The following is a 21,394-nucleotide window of genomic DNA, read 5'->3' as shown; positions in this document are numbered from 1 at the left end:
ACTTGTGCATCATTCATACTAGTAGATCTTTTGAGCATAGATAGAGGCATAGTGACAAATAAATTATTCGGATTCGGTTCGGCGATGTCAAAAATTTGTGATTCGGGAATAATTTAGGCATAATATGAGAATGATTTGGAATTATCCAGATCAGAGATCTCAGTCCGGAAAGAGAGCAAAAAAAATCCCAAAAAAATATTTTGCAAAAAATTTGGGAAAAATTTGCGAATTATTCGGGTTTAATTCGGTCAAAGTTCGATCAACCGAATAATTCGGCATTCAGCTCGACATCACAAAAAAAAAGAATTATTCAAGTTTAATTCGAATTTAATTCGCGAATCTCGTAACTATGGATAGAGGCGACAATAGATTGATCATGTAGAATTCGCATCGGATTGGATAGATGTGAGTTTGTTTTGGCTTCAACTCATTATGTGGGAATATTGTGCTATTTATGAGTGCAGTCTGAAAATTTTATTAGAGGTAGGCAAAAAAGTTTATTGGTGCAACTGGTGGGTTAATGTGGTTATTCAATGGTAGGCGATAACTCGATTATTATTTGTACATAACTTTTTTTTTATTAATGAAATTGTCAGCTTTATGCTGATTTTCAAAAAAAAAAAGGTAGATTATACGTAGGTTTATACCAGGTTTGCAAAATCCAGAGATAGATAGTTTGAATTCGGATTATCTGATTAGTATTCAAATTAATTTAGCTCGAGATGTACGGAGTTTATTTTACATTCGTGCGGATTATAATTGGTTCAGATTTAAACATAATATATATTATGTTACCTTATTCATGTTTTAATGATGGGAGAGTTAAGAACAAAAGTGCTCTTTGTCAGCAAAATCATCTCAAAAAAGCATTGATTTATAAAACAAGGGAACCAGCTCAAAAGAATGATCAGCATTCAAATTTCAACATGCATCGATTTCAGGAAAAACTAAAACATTATATATTGGAAAAAAAAAAAGTTATAAAGGTCTGAAGAGTAGAATTATAAAATATCGGAAACACAAAAAATCAAGAAAAGTCCAACCTTTCAGTCAAAACAAAATGTTCAACTAAATTTTCAACACTAAAAAATAATAAATCTCAAGTAAAAGATGAACTTTGAAAAAACAGCCTTTAAAAATTTGACCTTTAGCTTTTTAAAAATTTTACGAAAATCCTAAAGGGCTTTGCCAGTAACAATGGAATTCGTATCCTCTGAGATGTCTCAAACTTTGCGTGACTTTATGCAAAATCCGAACCGTTTAAATACGTTCTGCACGAATCTCAAAGCACCATAATACTGATCCCCTAGCCCCTACATCACGCCCGAATAGGCACCGGACACGTCGGTCACGCAAAAGTTGAGATATCTCAGAGGATACGAACTCGTAACAATGGTCATAAAAACTTCCAGTTTCCGTGAAAACTGGAGAGAAACTGTGGTAAAAAAAAAGTCTTGTACAGTCTTCAAGGCATAGTTTTTACTTTTTATAAAATCAGCTTCATTAATTACCATCCGGATTCTCTATGGATTTGAAAGAACGGAAAAATGCAGTCGAATTATTCAGACAGTGACCCATAAACTTTATAAAAGATTAGCAACAAGTAAAGTAGTAAACTTTAGAATAGATTCTCTCAAGAAAAGGAAGCTACTAAATAAATCAATGCTACTAATTAATTAAACCATGGTCCACCCCGAATCCATATCCTCTGAGCTAACAGAATATTTCTATTTGAATCAGAGCCGTCCGATCGGAATCCGTACCAATCCGATCTAAAGTGGAGCGCACAGGACGCTTTAATAATCGTGCAAATTTTGATTGGACGGTCCAGGTTCAAACAAAAATATTCTATTACCTTAGGTGATAGTTTCCGTGATACGACTTTGGTCCACCCGTCGGTCACACGACACACGATATGTCTGTCTCGCTTTTCCAGGAATCAGCTTTAACAGACTCCTGTCAGTAATTTTTAAAGGGAGAACTTTTTGTCCAAAAGACTTTGGACAAAGCCTTATTCAACGTTATGTCCTACATCGTCCGATCTGCATCAAAATTTGCGCAAACGATTTATATTATCAGAGTTTATCCATTCGCAAGGATCTTAACGCAGATCGTACGGTTTAGAAAGGATTTGGATGAAAACTATCCATAGAAAATGTGGACAAAATCTAATCTCTTTTATAATCCGTCAATAAAGAATTTCGCTTGATTTTCTCTCTCTCGCACTCTCCAGTGTGCACTCTTTGATTTTCAATTTAGTAATTTACAGTAGAAGCTGAAGCTCACTGTAAAAAAATAGTGTAAAGTTCGCTGAGTGGCATTCACTATCGGCGGTTGGTAAGCTTCTTCGATTTAATCTTCTCTCGATAAATCATCGCGAGTGCGCATTGTCGTTCTTTTAATGTTGGTTCAGCTTGGAATGGTAGTCTAGTAGATCTGACCGATGCAAGAAACCTCCTCAAATGCTTACTTTTTATTGTCGTCTTCCCCTTGTTTTTACATAATCACAGAATTTTTAACATTTTTTTGTGCATTTTGTGAGTGTCCTATATTTCACTCGGTTGAGTTATTCGCAACTTCAAATGAAACCCATTTTGAGCAGAAGAGGAGCGGTAAAGCAATTCCTTTATTAAATTGTACTTTGGTTAAATATAATAAGGCAATACGTCAACGGAAAGAATAAAGTTGACCACCTCTGCATTGATCCATGTTCATAATTTATATATGTGAATCTATTTATATTAGTTTATACCCTTGTGTATTATTTTACCTGGATTAGGTTTTAATCCACAATACATTGTTCTTATTAGCTCTCTCATGGTGTTATTTCTTGTAATATTTTATTCAATCCAATTTTTTTAGTTCTTCTGACATTTCTTACTTACAAAGACTATGATGATTGCTTATGTTGATCAATGAATTTTGCAGCTCTTTCATTGATATAAGATTGGCATAGAAAGGTTAAACTTCTTATTTTTTTGATACAGTGCACAGTCTTTTCTTGTAATTTAACCTGCCTGGCTCCTTGAGTTCACTTAGTTGTTTTAGTTTTGTATGCAAGTTAAACGGATAGAATTACCTCAAAGAAAATTGCAAAAATGTAAAAGAAAAAAAAATAAGACAGTCAAAACAATTTCAACAGATTTAAGTGTAGTTACATACATAAAGCTCATTTCAGTATTTCAAAATCTATCAATCATATTCGTTCTTTTAGTTTTGGTAACTGAGTATGCCTTTAGTAGCTCATTTTAGTATTTCAAAATCATCTATTGTTCATATACTTGTTCTTCAGTTTGTTAACAGTTCCTCTCTTGTTATAACTTTTGTAGAAATCTAAAAATGAACATCTGTCGGATTTGTTTACTCTTATTATGTTGGGCTACGATTGGAGAAGCTGAGTATATGAGATACAAAGATGCAAATCAAACCACAAATGCGAGAATTGAAGATCTGCTAAAGAGAATGACTTTGGCCGAAAAGATAGGCCAAATGACACAAATCGAGCGCGAGGTGGCATCTGCTGATGTCATGAAAAATTACTTCATAGGTACCATTGGTCTAAATTTTTTTTTTTTTTTTTTAAATGTTCGAATAAATGGAGAAGGCTCCAAGGGTGGAGCCAAAAACTGAAATTTTGGGGGTGGGGGGTGTGATTGAATAAGCTAGTCCAGTTTGATTTTAATTTTATGAGGGGGCCAAAGAGCATTTTTACTAGGGTCTGACAGGACAAAGAGAATTTCTCTCAATTTATAAGGGGAGCTCTGCCCTTGGAGGTTCAGAAGTCCCGTATTGTCAGCCTTATTTTCCAATTTAATATTTCATAGCTGTCTAATTATATGTATGTGTGTATGTGTAAACTGTAACGGTCCATAAAGTGTTGAAGCATACATGTTCTGCCATGTTAATAATCATTGAGTAGTCCTATGAGTATGTTTGTATTGGTAGATACTGGTGAGGGATACAAAAAGAAAATAAAAACAATCAGCATGCGTCAATAAAGCCAACCTGACCTAAACTTAGTTTTTCCTATGTTTCTTGGCTCTAATCAACCTAATATTTCCAAAAATGGATCGAAATTGCTAAATTTGAAGTATTGATTGGTTATGAGTATGTTCTATTTTTTATATCACCGCATAGTGATAGATTGAGAGATGTCAGTTAATATTAGAGTGTAACATTTTTATGTGAACAAGGAGTTGTAAGTCACCACAAACAGTTCAGGGTCAGTCCTGAACGCAACCTGAAAGCTGGTCAAGAAACTTGACACAAATCTACCCACTTAAGTGTTTACGGTTTAATGAGATTGAGTCCACAATTGCCAGGTCTCTGGTCCCTACCAGATTGACATGTGTCATGAGAACCCATCCCACAAGAATTATTTTTCATGTTTGATACCCTGTCAGGAACGTACTAATGGTTTCATCCTTCCGTTGGTATAGGTAGCATATTGAGTGGTGGTGGTAGTGTGCCAGGCCCTCAGGCATCAGCTAAAGATTGGGTCAAAATGGTCAATGAATTTCAGAAAGGGGCTTTGTCAACTCGGCTTGGAATACCAATGATTTATGGTATTGATGCTGTTCATGGAAACAACAATGTCTATAAGGCCACCATATTTCCCCATAATGTCGGGCTTGGTGCCACCAGGCAAGTCCTTTTTATTAGGGTTATTTATGAACATGCCTCCAATGTAATTTTCTCACCATTTATTTGTTTTTTCATTAAGAGCTTGTCCAGCAATGAGGCGGTATAGTTGATAATGGAGGTTAGATTAGAGCAATAGGCTTTTATTATGGACTATTCCAATTGCTTTTAGCAAGCATGGAATAACGGAAGATTGAAATTGAGCCTACAACGTACAACCCACGTGGAAAAGGGCACTCTTCCAGCATTTACACCATCCCGCCCCCCATATCCCCCGCCTCCCGCAATAGAATAGACCAATAGGGAGGGACTGGTGCAATCACAACGGTCTTGGCTGCAAATATTTGGTGCCACAACTCCCAGCTCTTCCTCTATGCCCTTGCTCACCAAACAAGTCCTTAGGATTTTGCTTAGTAATATATAGATGCTTTATTTTGCTAACATAGCAGTTGAGATTGATTTTTCTAACTATAAAAAGCTTATAGGGATCCAGAACTTGTTAAGAAAATAGGTGTGGCAACAGCACTTGAAGTAAGAGCAACCGGCATCCAATATGCCTTTGCACCTTGTATTGCAGTAAGCCCTGGTGCACTAATATTAATGCAATTTGAATAATTGCAAAAGTTTGTAATTGTAATAATATGATAGGAGACCTTTCTGGTGCTGTATTGCAGGTTTGTAGAGACCCAAGGTGGGGAAGGTGCTATGAGAGCTATAGTGAAAACCATACAATTGTTCAACAAATGACTGACATAATTTTAGGCCTTCAAGGAGATTTACCAGTCAACTTCAGCAAGGGTGCACCTTATGTTGGTGGGAAGTAAGGTTTCTTAGTTTCTATGTACGATCTTACGTCTAACTTAAAATGCCTGTGGCCTCTTGATGTTTGATATTTCTCTTTAAACCCCTTCAAATCAAGTCTAATTCAGTTTTATTTTGAATATTTTATATTTTTCTCACTCTTTTGTGTTTAATCAACCAGTTTTTTTAAAAGGTATAGCAGATAGACTAGCACGGTTTTATCATTTTAAAGTGTGTTTCTAGTGCTCATCCGAGATATCACTTACATCTGATTTTATTGTACGTCCTGCAAAATAGCTCTCTATTTTTTTTTTAAAATCCAAAATAGCTGTCTATATTCAAAGGGTAAGAGAAAGTCATTTCTAACACTAGTATTAATTTGAGTATTTTTTTTTATTTGCGATTGATAAGCTGAACTTTTAATCTCTCATTAATAAACTAAATTGACCAAAATATCCTTTTACGAATAAAAAAGATTTTTTTTTTTTAAATCTCTCATACTTGAACCTTTTATAGGATGTATATTACAATTGGATGTACACGAAATGTTGGATGCGCACTAGAAAAATCCTATTTTAAATTCTTAACGTCTTTAATGAAATCATTCATCCAACTTGATGAAAAAGAGATTTGACAAAGGAAAAAGAGTGAACATAATTCTTTGGTCACTGGATTTGGGGAATGCTGTAGACACCTGTCAGTTAGTCACCATTACTATTCAAGTTTTTTGCTTAAGATAATATTTAATTGTCATCTTTTGTACTTCAATGAAATTTATCATCTAAATACCAAGAAGTTGCTGTAATTAGTAAACTGACCCATCGATGGCAGTAGTTGATTCTGTAATTTTGATTGAAAGGGACAAAGTGGCGGCATGTGCAAAGCATTACGTAGGAGATGGTGGGACCCACAGCGGTATCAATGAAAACAACACAATAATTGATTTACATGGGCTAATGAGCATTCATATGCCGGCTTACTACAATTCAGTTCTCAAAGGTGTCTCGACTGTGATGGTGTCATATTCTAGCTGGAATGGGGTCAAGATGCATGCGAATTATGATATGGTCACTCAGTACCTCAAGAACAAGCTTCGTTTTAGGGTCTGTTCTGTTTTACTTTTAAGTTCTGAACAATTAATCATTGTAGCCATCTTTGTCCTCGTTATCATTTTCCAAAAAAAAAAAATTGTAATTACATACTGTAATCAAAGTGTGATAATGTGCTTGTCAGTTCAGTATTGCTTTACTGCAATTACTGGTTCGGCATTTGGCAACTCATTTTGGCTCATTTTCAGTATTTTGGATTTCTTGGGTTATAATTGAGAGGCAAATTGGGTTCAACTTTAGCAACCTTTTGGGTTCTTTTATACTTAACTGCACACCTGGTGGTTCCGACCAACTGGGATGAAGTAAGGGTTTGTCCAAGCTTGTACCTGTCGGTAATTGAGGCTCAACTCATTTTTGGTGGAATTTTGAATTCGGGCGTCCAGTTATGTCACCAGGCAGAAATGCTGGTATCTAGCAGAAAATGTTTTAGTATACATCATTAAAATTATCGTAAATTATTTTGTAACTTTCAAATGTTGTAGGGATTTGTGATATCAGACTGGCAGGGAATAGATAGAATTACTTCTCCAGCTGGATCGAACTATACTTACTCCGTGCAGGCTGGAGTGAATGCTGGTATTGACATGGTACATAAAGCAATTTAGTATGCTTATTGATTAGCATAGTCACCTTTGAAATGCTTTTTTGTTTAGGAAATCTTCAAGCCAGAAAAATCTGTACCTAAGAGTTTATTTTTTTCACAGTAGGATGGGTATAAAAAAGATTAAATGTGTGCATGTCTACTGCTGATAAGCAAACTTGGTTTTATCTTCGTACTTGTGCTCATCTCTGAAGAATCTGTTCCTTAATAATACATTAATTTGAATAATTGAAAATGACACAGGTGATGGTGCCATACAACTATACAGTGTTCATTGACGATCTGACATCTCTTGTCAACAAAAGTGCGGTCTCCATGAGCCGAATTGATGATGCTGTGAGAAGAATCTTACGTGTGAAATTTACCATGGGTCTTTTTGAAAATCCTTTGGCTGACCTTACTTATTCTGATCAGCTTGGAAAAAAGGTACTCTACTGAAGTAAAAATTGTCGGCGACAGAGTAAAATTAAAATAAAATAATTTTTGTTTGAACAACTGATGTATTACTATTATTATTAAAGAAATTGAGCATGTACTTCTAATTATTTTGCACATTTCATCCAGTATTTTCAAGTGTACAAGCAGATCCCAACAGTCAGGGAGAGTTTAAATCTGGGAATAAAGTATTACCAACTTGTGCAAATTCATGTGTCAGCATCGAAACTTGTTACTTGATTTTAGTTCAGATTGGGCTCAAAACAACAAGGCTTGTAAAGAGACAAATTCCAATCAAGAAATCATGAAAGATTGGGATCATAGTTGCAACCATGAAAGAGTTCTCCTACTAATTGTCTTTAAATGGAACAGGAACACAGAGAATTGGCACAGGAAGCTGTGAGAAAATCACTAGTGTTGTTAAAAAATGGAAACTCTTCTAACAAACCATTTCTGCCTTTGCCTAAGAAAGCCACAAAGATACTTGTAACTGGGACCCATGCTGACAACCTGGGTTATCAATGTGGTGGTTGGACAATTCAGTGGCAAGGAGATAGTGGTGATATCACAGTTGGTAAGTTCTGCTAATGAATTTATCTTACTCTTAGCTCAGATAATTTTCATTAAATGACCATTTAGTTTGAGGAAAATTTGATTTTTGCCCCTCAAGTATTGCATTTGGTTCAATCAAGCCCTTGAATTTTGGGAGTAGTTGAACCATGGAAAAGTTCAAGAGCTTGTTTGAACCTTGTGCACTAGTAGCGGGGTTCGATGGAATATAAGAAAAGGTTAAGGGACTAAACTGAACCAAATGCAATAGTTGAAATTGCCAAAAACAAATTTCATGAATTCAATGTCATAATGCTTATTCTCTTTGCATGTAGGGACTACAATCCTAAGTGCCATAAAGTCAACTGTGGATCCCTCAACTAGTGTGGTTTACTCTGACAACCCTGACTCAACCCTCATGAAAGAAAATAATTTTGCATATGCCATCGTAGTAGTTGGTGAGCCGCCATACACCGAGACGGCTGGAGACAACCTGAACAACCTCACAATCCTTGACCCTGGGCCTGCCACAATTGAGACTGTTTGTAGCAAGGTTAAGTGTGTGGTCATTGTTGTGTCAGGTCGACCTATTGTACTGGAGCCTTATGTTCCATTAATGGAGGCCCTTGTGGCAGCATGGTTGCCTGGGACTGAAGGTCAGGGAGTCGCTGATGTGCTTTTCGGGGATTATGGGTTCACGGGTCGGTTGCCAAGGACATGGTTTAAGAGGGTCGAACAGCTGCCCATGAATATTGGGGACCCACATTATGACCCATTGTTCGCATTTGACTTTGGGTTGACCACCAAGCAGGGGCAAGCTGGGTAAAACTATGTTTTTTCCATTCTTGTCTTTATTAATTTACTTATTTGCAATTTTTTGTTGGGTTAATTTTCAATACAAAGGAGTCTCGATAGTCGTGCATTTGCATGTACAAGATTGCAAGTAATTCCTGAAAGGAAAAATTATCCATCTCCAGTATTTTTATAGGTACAATGCAAATAACAGTTATGTGTGGCCATGCTACAAACAACATTGAAGTCCTGAACATCTCATCCTATTTGAACCGAATACAATATCTCCTTATTTTATTTTATTTTCTTTTGAAAAGCATCAATTTCATTATCTTGTAATTTTGATTTTCCACAGGTATTCTGCTGTAAATGGTGCTCACAGAAAGGTCATTGATAGAACATTTTTCCTAGTCCTCGGCTTGGTTGTTGCTTCAGTTCTATGATCAGAGGACTTATTGTTTTGTAACTTTAGGATAGTTTTCTTGTTTAGAAAGAGTACTATATATATGCCACAATTGACAAGAGTAAAACAGGAGGTTATATCCAGGTCATTGGATTATGTTGTTAATTGGTACTTTAGCATTAATTATTTTGTTTAAGTGTTGCATTTCCTCCAATTTCCTGATGAGGAGTTGTTTGTTTTAGTTCAAATTACCTTTTCTATTTTGGTTGTCCAAGGGGTATTTGAAAGATATTAATTTGAGCTGATCTGTTAACGTTATAACATCAATCTTGGATTTATGTGAATTAGCTCACTATTGGTTCAGTTCGTTCAATCTTGATCAAAATATGAAATGAACTTTAATTTGTATGAATTGTGCCTGCTGTGATTACTGCAACTAGGCTTCCACTTAGACTTTGCCTCGAATTGGACCTACTATCACATGAACTTTACTTGAATTGTGTTATAGACCACCAAATTTGGTGGAAAAATACACTAATATTGGGCTTCAATTGCAAGCCTGGTGCCTTTAACTGTTATTCGGACACAACTGCATGTAGCTGAAAGTTACATGGAACTAATTGGACAGCAAACTTACTTTTTCCATGTATTGGTTATGGCAGTTGATAATATTTGATAAATATCTGTTGATTATGATTATTTTATAGTTTGAAATGAGACCTGATTTGATTAAATACATCAATAGATGCATATGACGTAATGGAAATTCATTACATTGTAAAAAAAAAGTAAAGGAAGTATATAATATATATAATAGAAATTACATTGCTCGTTTCAGATTTTGTCTAGGGTTCATTTCTTTTATTTTTTCTTTTGAAAGTTAATAGTTATCACGAATTTTTAGAACCAAAGTTTCCAATTTTGTACTGAATGAAAAATATGTAAAAATTTATGGGTAATAGTTACCACGAGTGAGGCTATGCTTTTCTCCAATGCGCATATAAGTTTGTGCTATGATCCATATCCTCGTTTTTAAAGTTAAAACAAGTGATTCGAATTGTTCAACACAATCTTCATATGAATACATACATAGAGACCAAATTTGACATTTTTTTTTAAATTAACTATATTTGATAGGTTGAAATAACCTCTGAATCATTCGAAAATAGTGATTTTTAATCTATTTAAAAATAGTAGAAAAATTCTAAAAATAAAAAGTTAGGTTTGTACGTACACTTTTTATATGAAAATTATATTGATAAGTTCAAATCAAATATTAAAAAATTGAGATATAAATCCATAACATGAACCAATCCTTGAGTTATAATAATATGAGTAGAACTAGGGTGCTCTTAAGCTCACCAAAGTTTTGGTGAGCTTAACTCTAAAACTCATCAAATCGATTTCAAATGACAAATCTGAACCGTTGAAACCCGCCTACCTTACATGTGATGCATCTACATGTGAAATTTTTAAACATTCGAATTAATTTAGTATAAAGTCAAGCAGTCAAAATTAGAAGGTTAATAAATTAATTTTAGTGCATTCATTTTTTGAACGTTTTTGACCGCTTGACTTTATACTAAATTAATTCTAATGTTTAAAAATTTCACATGTACATGCATCACACGTAAGGTAGACGGGTTTCAACTGTTCGGATTCGTCATTTGAAATTGATTTGATGAATTTTAGAGTTAAACTCACCAAAACTTTGGTAAGCTTAAGAGCACCCTAGTTCTACTCTAATAATATCACTTTTCATAAAATAATATAATGGACAACTGGGCTTTTCTGGTCCGATCCTAACGGCCGGACCGGCCTGTTAGTTCTACCCAGGAGAAAGAGACGATTGCTTTCCAGTTTACCATCTCATTCCACCCCATCCGAATAAGGTCCTTCGGCTCCATCTTCGGACAAATGGCGTGCTCCTCTCTCACTCAGCCTCTACCCCCATTGCGCGCGGTTCGTTCACCGCTCACCACAACTTATCCTTCTCTCACCTCCCACTATTTTTCTCTCTTATTCTCGTCGTCGAATCGACCTTCTTCTCGGCTTGGCTCCTCCCCTGCTTGTCCCTCCCACCGAGCGGTGACCGCACCGCTCGCATTCCTTGACGCTGGAGCAAGGCCTCTGATTGATACACAGACGCTTATCGTCTCTTGTGCTGTTATCGCTGCTATTTCTCTCTCTCTTTTTCTCGGTCTCAAGGTTATTTCTCTGGAATAATATCTATCATATAAATGTTTGAAGAAAATCATAATCAAACAGAAGCAATCAAGTAATTAACTACAAGTTCAACATTTACAGATTGTGTGGTTATTTGTTCAGATATTATATCATTTTGAAAATGGCAGCCGTATACTCCAATTTTCAAACTTCATTTTTTGAGGGTTGAACCAAATTGTCAAGTGCTTAATTTCCCTCTATTTACTTTTGTTCAGGGGGATCCAGTGCCATGCCAGAGGTGTGCTGGAAATGGTAAACTGAATTTTTTCCCCTAAGTTTAATTGTAAGTGCTGGAAGTACGTTTGGATGAAACAAGGAATAGAGTTAATCTCAAGTTTGAGAATGGTAGCTAAACCAACTTTTGGTTGGGTCAGTAGAATAGTGAGCTAACCCATATAAGACAAACAAAGAATAGTGGGTTAGTGCTATTCTTGCCCCATCCATATGCACCCGCACTCTAAGAGGATGTTGTTTTCTGCAATATTGTACGACTAAGAGGATGCTAATAGAAATAACTTGATCAAGACCTGATACATATATATGTATTATGACATGTTTTATGTAATATGTTTATTAATTTCCCTGCTCTAAAAAGGTGTGGATATGTTTCATTCCCTTGCATCAACCTAATTAAAGCCATGTTGAAATTATACATGAAATATGGAGAAGTAGAAAAAAAAAATCAACCAATTTAAAGTGAGTATTAACATGTAATTAACAATCCAATATTTGTAATGTAGGTGGTACTAAGTGTGTTTTTTGTACTGATGGTAAAATGAGGTTGGAGACTGGATTGGTCAACTGTCGAGTTTGCAAAGGAGCAGGTATAATTTCCCACACCATTTTTTTTTTTCATTTTAGCCTGCACATAAATAAATTACATTACTCTTGGGGCATTTCTAGTCTGAACTGATTTTAGCTGAGAATTGACATTTGTAACATGTTTGTATAAATGGAAAAGGTTTTGATTAAGAATAACTGAGCTTTGTGTTACTAATTTGTGTCTATGTGGGGTGAGGAGCACACAGCATGAAGTTCGTTTGGCCTTTTAATGGGTAAAGATATTGACAGAGCTATTTTGGCTTCACCCAGTGCCCGACAGAGACAAAAGGAAAAAGTATATGACTAATGCGCTGCATGGAGCCAACTAAGCCCTGTCAATATCTTTGTCCCTTTTAATGATGCGGAGATTTTACTATTTGTTTATTGTCTAATTATTTTTTAAAAACAGACTGTAATTTCTCTCAAAAGTGGACAGAGTACTGTGAGAAGATTTTTACCATCAAATGGATGTTTATTGGTACCATAAAGACCGTGCTATTTAAATTAATCTATTACTCTTTCTTTAGTTTTGCCTCTTTATTGATCTATTATGTCCAAAGATTGTTAATTTTTTTGAATTTTATTTCAGGGTTGATTTTATGTAAGAAGTGTGGAGGTTCAGGATATTCGAGACGCTTGTAATTCTTGCTTTTGAGAACAAAATTATTTGGCACACTTGGCCAATCATTTATCAACGAAGGACATTCAAATTTCAATTATAACAAGCATCAGTTGAAATGCTTTTACGGGTGTCAGCAATTATTAGGTAAAAAAAGAATATTAGATGTAAACAACATGTATATGAAATTCTCCTTTCAAGTGAATAGTTAAACTTCTTTTGTATACTAGTCCGTCTTTGAACAATACTTGAGTTAAATAGTATCGAAAAGGTTATCTACACCATTATTTTTTTCATTGAAAAAGAAAATGTACATGGTCTATTTTGAGCTTTTGGAATAGAAGATATCTCTTGTAGCTTCACAATGAGGCAACAAATTCTCTCTTGAAAAAAACTCCACTAATTTGATGAATATGTTGTGCAAGGACATTGGTTCATTTTTTTTTTTTTTGAAGTTGGATGTAAGCTATTTAACTATTTAATAACATTATTATTATAATAAAGAATTTTCTCTCATCCGGATTTTGAATTTATGACCTTCCACATAGAGACTGTATCTTTGTTACTAGATCAAATACTAGTTCTTGATATATGTTCATTTTGAAAAGATATGGTGAACTAGGATGTTTTTAAGTTCATCCAGCTCCTTGGTGAACTCAAGTCTAAAATCCATCGAATCGGCTTCAAATGACGAATTTGAACTGTTGAAACCCGCCTACTTTATGAGTGATGTGTCTACATGTAAAAAATTTAAATTTTGAAATTAATTTTGCATAGAGTCAAGTGGATAAAAAACATTCAAAAAATAAATGTATTAAAATTAATTTACTAACCTTCTAATTTTGACCGCTTGATTTTATACTAAATTAATTCGAATGTTTAAAATTTTTCACATGCAGACGCATCAAGGTATGTGGGTTTCAACGGTTCGAATTTGTCATTTGAAGCCGATTTAATAAATTTTAAACTTGAGTTCACCAAAAAACTTGGTGAACTTAAGAACACCCTGGTTCTACTCAATTACTTGTATCAGAAATCAGCTATGAGGAACGTTAAATTCATTTGTAAATTTGAATAGTAGATGGGTGTTTTTGTACCTCTAAATTTTCTTTTGCAAAAACCGTCTCCACTGTAAAAAGGTAAGCGCACTGATACAAAAGCTAAAATTTTAAGATTCCATTGAGTAGAAGTAAATGGCAACATCCTTTTAGCTTTTACATCACAAAATCATAAAAGTTTCCTTCCATTAAAAGCAATTTTTAAAAAATAGGAAACAATCCTAATTTACTTTCTCTATTACACATGTTCCTTCCCTTTAAAACTCATTTAAATCTTATTAAATATTATTTCCCTAATTTCTCTATTTTCTTAGATCGGTTGCATGATTCGTGAAGTACCACCATTTTAATTGCAAAATTCTTTTATGGTTATTGTCTTCTCTCCTAAAAAAAACTAATAAGATTGAAAAAATAAACAATTAAGGGAAGAAATTGATTGGTGAAAATAAAGGAAATAAATGATGATACGAATAGTAAATATGTCATTTATTTTTGTTGATATATTAACTATTAGATATTGTCATTGCTTTTATTTTTCATCTTTTATATTATTTTTGCCTCTTAGCATTCTTTCAGATTTCATATTCTCAAGTTCCGACTCAACAATGTAATTCAAAATGTTTTATTACTTTTATTTTTCAAACAGTTTTAAATTATTTATTTTTATTAATTGTGTATGGAAGTTTTATTTTTATTAAATATTTGTAGACAAAATTAATTAAACTTTATGGACTATATTTTGCAAATACAAAATTATACTGGCAAAGGATAGTTGCAATAACAAAATTACAGTATTAGCTTCGATTCAGATATTTTTTATAATTTGATCCGAAGATGAGATAATTTTTTTTGAATTACTCGATTTTAAGTACGAAATTAGTGAAAATTTACTTAATAGTGTTAGAGTATTTTAATCAACTAAAAGATACATATTTTACTCAACATTTTATGTTTTGTTTATTAATTAAGTGGACAAAATAATAGTTTTTGTGCAACTAAGGAAAAAATGATACTTTCTTTAATCTTTTAGAAACAGATCTGGTATGTGATTCTCAATCTTTCTATTTGAATTACATCTTGAAATTGTTTTTTTTTTTATTTAAATCTTGAAATTTTTGTTACTTTACTAAGAATATAACTTTTCTAATAAATGCCGGCGGGCCCACAAAAAGATAAATTTTCTAATTTGAAAGGTTTGGAATACAACCTTAAATTGATTTCCTTCTCTGAAAGAGAATAATATGGTAAAAAAAAAAATTTTCTCTCACCAAATCTCAATAGGAATTAAAAATTGACATGTTAAAATTTGCACCCGGAAAAACTAATTAATCCTACTAGTTTTAGATTCTTTGATAAATTTCAGCTTTAGTTGAATAGAAATATTTTGGAACACACTGGATCTATTCCGAAATTACTGTTTACGTGGGAAAAAAAAATTCACTTAGATAAATTTTTTTTTTCCGACATAAACAGTAAAAACCAGTTCAAAAATTTTGCATTCCTATTCCTATATGCACGCCTCACAGGCCCTTATTAAGTTCAATAGACAATAATAGATCTTTCAAAAAATAAAAAAATGACGATGTAGGTGTAGGTGTCTGCTTAATAAATTCAGTTATTTTTTTTTTGTTCGTTTAGTAGACCGCTGTTCGAAATTTTTTTATATGTAGAAATTAAGAAAAACGAAAAGAGAGAAACAGAAAGAGTACATAATTTTTTGATTGGTAGAAAGATCGGTAAAATTTCTACCAATTCTAAAAATTAAAAAGTTTGAATCGGTAGGAATAATACAGATCTAAACCAATTTATATTTATTTCCTTTAAAAAATTTCTATTAAAGTATAAAAAGTTTTTACAAAAATAGATAGAGTATCTTAAAATCTATAAATAATAGAAATATTTCATCTATTTTTTGAATTTTTTTTTTTACATTTGACTAGAAATTTAATATAAGACTTATCTCTATCTATGCATTAGATTAAAAAGAAAAAGAAAAATTAAGTTTAGATCCGTAAAATTCATACCGATCTTTCTATCAATCTAAAATACAATATACTCTTTTTTTTCTCTCTCTTCCTTTTTTTTTTTTTCTTAATCTCTACAGATAAAAACTTCCCCTGGCCCCTGCTGTTCGGTCAGGAAATAACTAAAACAGTATTTTTAGTTGACTGTTCTTCCAAACAACGATCAAAATTCTTGACCAGATCTAACAAATGTGCGTGCGACTTTTGACTAAACTGGTAAAACGCATTAAAAAAAAAAAGATCCCGTTTCAGATCGTTAACTTTTAAAGAGGGAAAATAAATAAATTATTTAGTACATACGAGGAAACTATTTGATTAAAAATTGGAGGTGTTAGTTGCAAAACCGCTCCACCGAAAAAAAAGCCAGAAAGAGACAGTTATGCTTTCCCTTCTTCTCTCTTCCTCCGTTCTCTCTCTCCAACCGATCCCTCGTTTCACAATGGATTCTCACGCTTTTTCTCTCACTAATAAAAACCCTTACCCTAGCTTAGGTTAACTTGCTTCCTATCGAAGGTACTATCTTTTTTCCTTCGATAAGTTTATTTATAAATTTTTATAATTTCGTTTAAACCATTGGCATCTAAAAGTTGGTTATCCATGAAGTATTTTACAAGCTTGAGATATTCTTCTATAATAATATTGTATTGAATCTGGATTCGTTTCGGGAATTCAGGGTTGTAATTTGTTTGTAAAGCCACCTATACATTATATTCTGATGCCCTCCTATTTTTGTTGGTACTGATTAGGTTTCTCATGCCTTATTATTGCTTTTATTTGCCTCTGCTTGTATGCTATAATTGTATGTAAAGGTAGGTGCTTTTTTGCTATGTTGGCCGTAATTAAAGGATGCTAATATTAGAACAGACTATTGTTAGGTTTTTGGACGTCTCTAATATTACCAATCTTAAAAATCAAGCTGAGATAAGAAAATTTGAGATGGAGAAGATGGAGAATCAGCATTCATCGGCTGTGGCTTTTGTTGAGGGAGGAACTCAAGATGCGTGTGAAGATAATTGCAGCATTTGCCTTGAACCGTTTTGTAATAGTGATCCTTCTACGGTATTGATCCAAACTAAAGTTTTGTATCTTGTGATGTATTTCAATTTTTCGTCTGTTGTGTCCAGTTCTGATTGGTTGATTTTGTTCGTTCTTATTTGGTCAGGTGACTAGTTGCAATCACGACTTTCATTTGCAATGCATTCTTGAATGGTAACTTCTTTTTCATTTCCTTTTTTTTTATTCTGTAATATGTTTTCAATTATCTTTATCATTTAAAATCAATTTATGGTGAGAACTTTGTTAGCATTGAACTTTCTATGTTTACAAGAACAAGAGTTCTGTGTAGTATTAGCCCAAACAATCATTGACTTAATTTCTTCTTGAAGTTACAAAATAGCAATTCCAATTTAGTGAAAGACAAAGGAAGAGTATCTTCTACTAAAGTTAGTTTATGTCGATGTAGGTGCTAACCTTAGTTGATTTAATATTAGAGTATCTTCTCCTAAATGTTGTTTACAAATTGATGCAGGTGCCAACGTAGTTCTCAATGCCCCATGTGTTGGCAGCCAATCTGCATGAAGGATTCTACAAGGTTTCTAGCTAGCTAATTCTCTCTCTCTCATCTCTAAATCGTATGCCATCTTTCTTTGGAACCAAATGACTTGGACTAGTACTAATCAAAAGGCCAGATATGGAAATGAGGCTTGAGCATAACTTTTCCCATTGAAATCCAGACTCAAAATTTCCTTCTCACAAGGCCATTACCAAGGTTGGTTGTTGGTCAAATTTTTACTTGTTTAACATGTTTATTTTTCTCTCTCTTCCTCTTTTGCTTGACAGCCAAATGCTCCTTGAAGTAGTAGAAAAAGAGAGAATTGTGAGGGGCAACCGATTTCGCCAACCTGTTTATCGCCATCCTGCGCTTCCTGGTTCAGAATTTGAGCAGGTATGTTTGTACAATATAGATCCTAGTTTTGATAAATCACAGACCTTCAATAGTTACAGCTTGTTTTGCATTTATTTCAGTTGGAAGCCAGTGTAGAATCTGTTGACCTGTCTGAGATGGAACGATTGGCGGCAGCAGCCATCACTGATATGGCATATGAGTTTGCTGGAAGAGAGAGAGTATCTAACAGCAACAGGCTTATGAATAGTGGCAGTTTTTCAGCTCCAGTTTCACCAGAAAATGCGGTTGCTACCAGTAGTAGAGCTACAACCGGAGAAGTTGGGCAGCAGGTCCCACCACCCCAATTGAACCCATCAAATCCAGCTTCGGTTCAGACTTCTCCATCACTTAGTATAGGTGCTTCTGGCAACAACATTGGGGGATCTAATAACAGGTATGTTAGTTTATTCTCCTATTGTTTGTTCAAGTTTCAACCAGAACTTGTATGAGGATTTAAGGACCTTAATTAACAGGTAGAAAGGCAATAACAGAAGTGAACGACATTTTGTAGTCAGTAATTCCAGCATTAATGAAATCTTGTTTACTATAACTTATATATGTTTCTTGTTTTATATTTGCTTCAGGAACTCATCTGGAAGGCCAACATCCGGCAGCAATGAGACCGCAGGCCCCTCTGAGTTGCAAGGTTTCTCTGAATCTTTCAAGTCACGTCTCAATGCAGCCTCAAGCAGGTAATAAATCAACAAAAGAGGCACCTACAGGATGTGTGTGAATTTCTTTCCAAACTTTGACCAAATGATGCAATGTTCTTACTTTTTACTTTTAGGTAGTTTGTGTTTTACATGCAGCATTTTTTTTTTTTTGAAGAATTGTGATTATTTCTGATATTGCATCCAAGTCTCCAAATATTAAGGTTATTTACTGATGCCACCAGAACCATTATAAAATGGTTAATTCAATATAAAATGTAATATTATTGCCTCATATACAATATGTTAATTTAGTCGATTTATAAATGTCCTTGTAAAGAAGAAAATTGTTGCAATATGTAGTTAAGATAATGCTAACCTGCAAATACCTTATAAACAGTTGTTACTTATTTTAATAGTAGTTTACTTTGCAATTCTCTTGCTTGGGGTGTAATCTCCTGTTAGCTGTTGCAAGTAAGCCCGAGGTTTTGTTTATCATGATGCATGCAAGGGGCAATTTTGGGTGTTGTTTGTGAGTGCTAAAAAACTTGCTGCTATATTCGAGAAAAACCCTTTTGAGAGTTTTCAGGTTAAGAGTTCACTGTTCACCTAAAACGTATGGTAGCCTGACCTAATTTAAGAAGTACAACTACAATATGCAAACCTAAACCCCTCTCCCATGTGGACAAGAAAGGGATACACAAAAGTACAATATAATAAAAAAAAACAAGCAAGAAAAGAACCAAGATCGTGAAGCAAGATATAGGGTTTTTAGTTGTTGTTTGTTATAATTATTTTGAATGTAACATTCTTTTTCCTCAACAAGTATAGGTATAGAGAATCGATTAGGAAGAATACAAGGGGATGGAAAGAGCGGCTATTTTCTCGAAATGTCACCTTATCTGACCTTGGCTCAGAGGTCAAGAAAGAGGTGAGTAATGGAATAGCAAATGTTTCACGCATGATGCAACGACTTGAGGCAAAGGACAACAGCTATGTAAATGAAATTGGAAGGAACAAGAATAGTGCGGATGGTTTGTCTAATACTAACCCTAATCCAAGCATAAGGTTGCATCTATCTAGAGTGGCTGCTTCTGACAGTTCATCTTCATCTCCTTTTCCGAGTAATGCCAGTTCGTCTAATGCACGTGTTGCAAGTTCGAGTTCAAAATAAGGTTATCTTTTATAGGTACTAATTGGATGATTGTCCTTGCCTCTGAATTTATATTTGAGAACAGACATGTTTTTATAGCAGTACATGCTCCAGGAAGAGACTAAACTGGAAATATGTAAAATTTTATCTTAAGGCTCAAAATGTCGTAGATGCCCTATGCCCCCAAACATATGATATATCCTTACATTGTTTTTATAAACATGCACCCAATAATTTCTTTCGTATAATTTCATGATGATGAGAGAGGTGAAGGGGTAGTTTTGGTATTTTTGAAATGGGATTTTTTTTTTAGGTGATGGGGGTTTTACCTGACATGACTGGTAACTTGCTGGTTCAAGGCTTTCAAGGTTATTTTTGGTTATTTTTTATTTGTTGTAAACTGGAATTTTTATTTTAGGTTTTGTACTTGTGTTTTCAGGTTGTAATAATACTAATTATAGAAGATGCAATTGAAGATTGAGGTGGCTTAAAAATTAATTTTTATCTCGGCTTGGTGAATCGGCAATAGGTTATGTGACATTTGATTTGAATTGAAACTTCGTATAAATTGTTTGAGAGAGCAGCGGCCGACTTTATTAAGTACTGGCCGCTCACATATAGGAGTTGAATGTATCTCCATTATAAAGAAAGTATGTTTGCTGCAAACTTACAGAAACAATTGTGTAACACGGGACGACGTGGTTTGCTAGTTTTGTAAGAGGTTGATTCCCTTGAAGAATATGATAGAGAAGCGTATTACATTTTAATATGTTGAAATTTGATTGCAAATATGCATTCGTGCATTTTTCAATAATGTGCCATAGCACTATACTGATGTGATTGTTGTTGTTACATCTCTTACTTGCACAAACCAAATCTAAATGTGCAATCTAATTTCTTTCTTTTTTACTTATAAAATTGTATTGCCTCGTTTAAGACCTGCCTCCATAAAATAAATAAGAGAATTGATTCCACTCACTCGGGAAAAAAAAATCGTCCAGATTTTGTTCACTAGGATTCATATTTTTATTTTCGTTCGATAAAGAACTTTGTATATTTAAAAAGTGAATGACAAACTTTTCTGAGCGTTAGCTATTACTCTCAATAAATAATATCAACAGTTCTATGCTACAAGCTGGAAGCAATGGTTTCCTGGTTAGTGTATGCAAGGCCTAATACTAACAATTTAGTATAGCCTTTATTTAAATTGCACTGCATGATCAGTTTTGAACAACTTTTCAATGTGGATTTTTTACTCCTAAAACAATGTCAGGTGCTAAATATTGTTCTCATGGACCGGATCTCTTACTATTTTCTTAATTCTTTTTTGTTCACTGTACTGGTCTTCTGCAATGAATTGGTGTTACGGAAGGCTGCAATTTGAGTGAGGCTATTGTAATATATAACGGATCGACATGTGCTACGGATTTATATCTCTACTTTCATTGTTCAAACAGTCGATCTGAATAATTAAACATGATTTCTATATAAATATGTAATTGGAGATTGAATTTTACAATTTTTAGAATCTTTTTACTATTTATTTCAAATAGGTAGAAAATCACT

General features: G+C 34.0%; 3 protein-coding genes across 11 annotated transcripts; all 3 read left to right on the top strand.

Moving 5' to 3' along the window:
• The first annotated feature begins 2,231 nt into the window (after positions 1-2,231).
• LOC144569298 (uncharacterized) lies at positions 2,232-9,535 on the top strand. Of its 5 annotated transcripts, XM_078319571.1 has the most exons (12): positions 2,232-2,612; positions 2,929-2,960; positions 3,330-3,547; positions 4,440-4,644; positions 5,127-5,217; positions 5,316-5,461; positions 6,302-6,545; positions 7,034-7,138; positions 7,396-7,578; positions 7,960-8,161; positions 8,472-8,958; positions 9,284-9,535. In XM_078319571.1, the coding sequence occupies exons 3-12, from the start codon at positions 3,340-3,342 to the stop codon at positions 9,369-9,371; spliced, it is 1,959 nt and encodes a 652-aa protein (XP_078175697.1). In that variant the 5' UTR covers positions 2,232-2,612; positions 2,929-2,960; positions 3,330-3,339; the 3' UTR covers positions 9,372-9,535. The 5 variants fall into 5 exon arrangements, with proteins under 5 accessions (XP_078175697.1, XP_078175698.1, XP_078175696.1 ...); XM_078319572.1 differs by lacking the exon at positions 2,929-2,960; XM_078319570.1 differs by having other exon boundaries at positions 2,929-3,547.
• A 1,587-nt stretch (positions 9,536-11,122) lies between these two features.
• LOC144569427 (thylakoid lumenal P17.1 protein) lies at positions 11,123-13,224 on the top strand. 2 transcript variants are annotated; one of them, XM_078319776.1, is made up of 4 exons: positions 11,123-11,539; positions 11,773-11,809; positions 12,298-12,381; positions 12,969-13,224. In XM_078319776.1, exons 1-4 carry the CDS (start codon positions 11,249-11,251, stop codon positions 13,019-13,021), a joined length of 465 nt encoding a protein of 154 aa, XP_078175902.1. In that variant the 5' UTR covers positions 11,123-11,248; the 3' UTR covers positions 13,022-13,224. The 2 variants fall into 2 exon arrangements, with proteins under 2 accessions (XP_078175902.1, XP_078175901.1); XM_078319775.1 differs by having other exon boundaries at positions 11,175-11,539; positions 12,789-13,224.
• A 3,173-nt stretch (positions 13,225-16,397) lies between these two features.
• LOC144569296 (E3 ubiquitin-protein ligase RHF2A-like) lies at positions 16,398-20,618 on the top strand. Of its 4 annotated transcripts, none has more exons than XM_078319565.1 (9): positions 16,398-16,593; positions 16,997-17,139; positions 17,243-17,289; positions 17,609-17,671; positions 17,920-18,025; positions 18,106-18,419; positions 18,610-18,717; positions 19,507-19,864; positions 20,268-20,618. In XM_078319565.1, the coding sequence occupies exons 2-8, from the start codon at positions 17,017-17,019 to the stop codon at positions 19,847-19,849; spliced, it is 1,104 nt and encodes a 367-aa protein (XP_078175691.1). In that variant the 5' UTR covers positions 16,398-16,593; positions 16,997-17,016; the 3' UTR covers positions 19,850-19,864; positions 20,268-20,618. The 4 variants fall into 4 exon arrangements, with proteins under 4 accessions (XP_078175691.1, XP_078175690.1, XP_078175693.1 ...); XM_078319564.1 differs by having other exon boundaries at positions 16,440-16,593; positions 16,945-17,139; XM_078319567.1 differs by having other exon boundaries at positions 16,446-16,593; positions 16,945-17,139; positions 19,507-19,850.
• Positions 20,619-21,394: the final 776 nt, after the last annotated feature.

This window comes from Carex rostrata, chromosome 18 (genome assembly GCF_964058835.1).
Source record: "Carex rostrata chromosome 18, lpCarRost1.2, whole genome shotgun sequence".
Lineage (NCBI taxonomy): Eukaryota > Viridiplantae > Streptophyta > Magnoliopsida > Poales > Cyperaceae > Carex > Carex rostrata.
The sequence above is the reverse complement of the archived record's forward strand: the minus strand, read 5'-3'. Positions and strand labels throughout refer to the sequence as shown.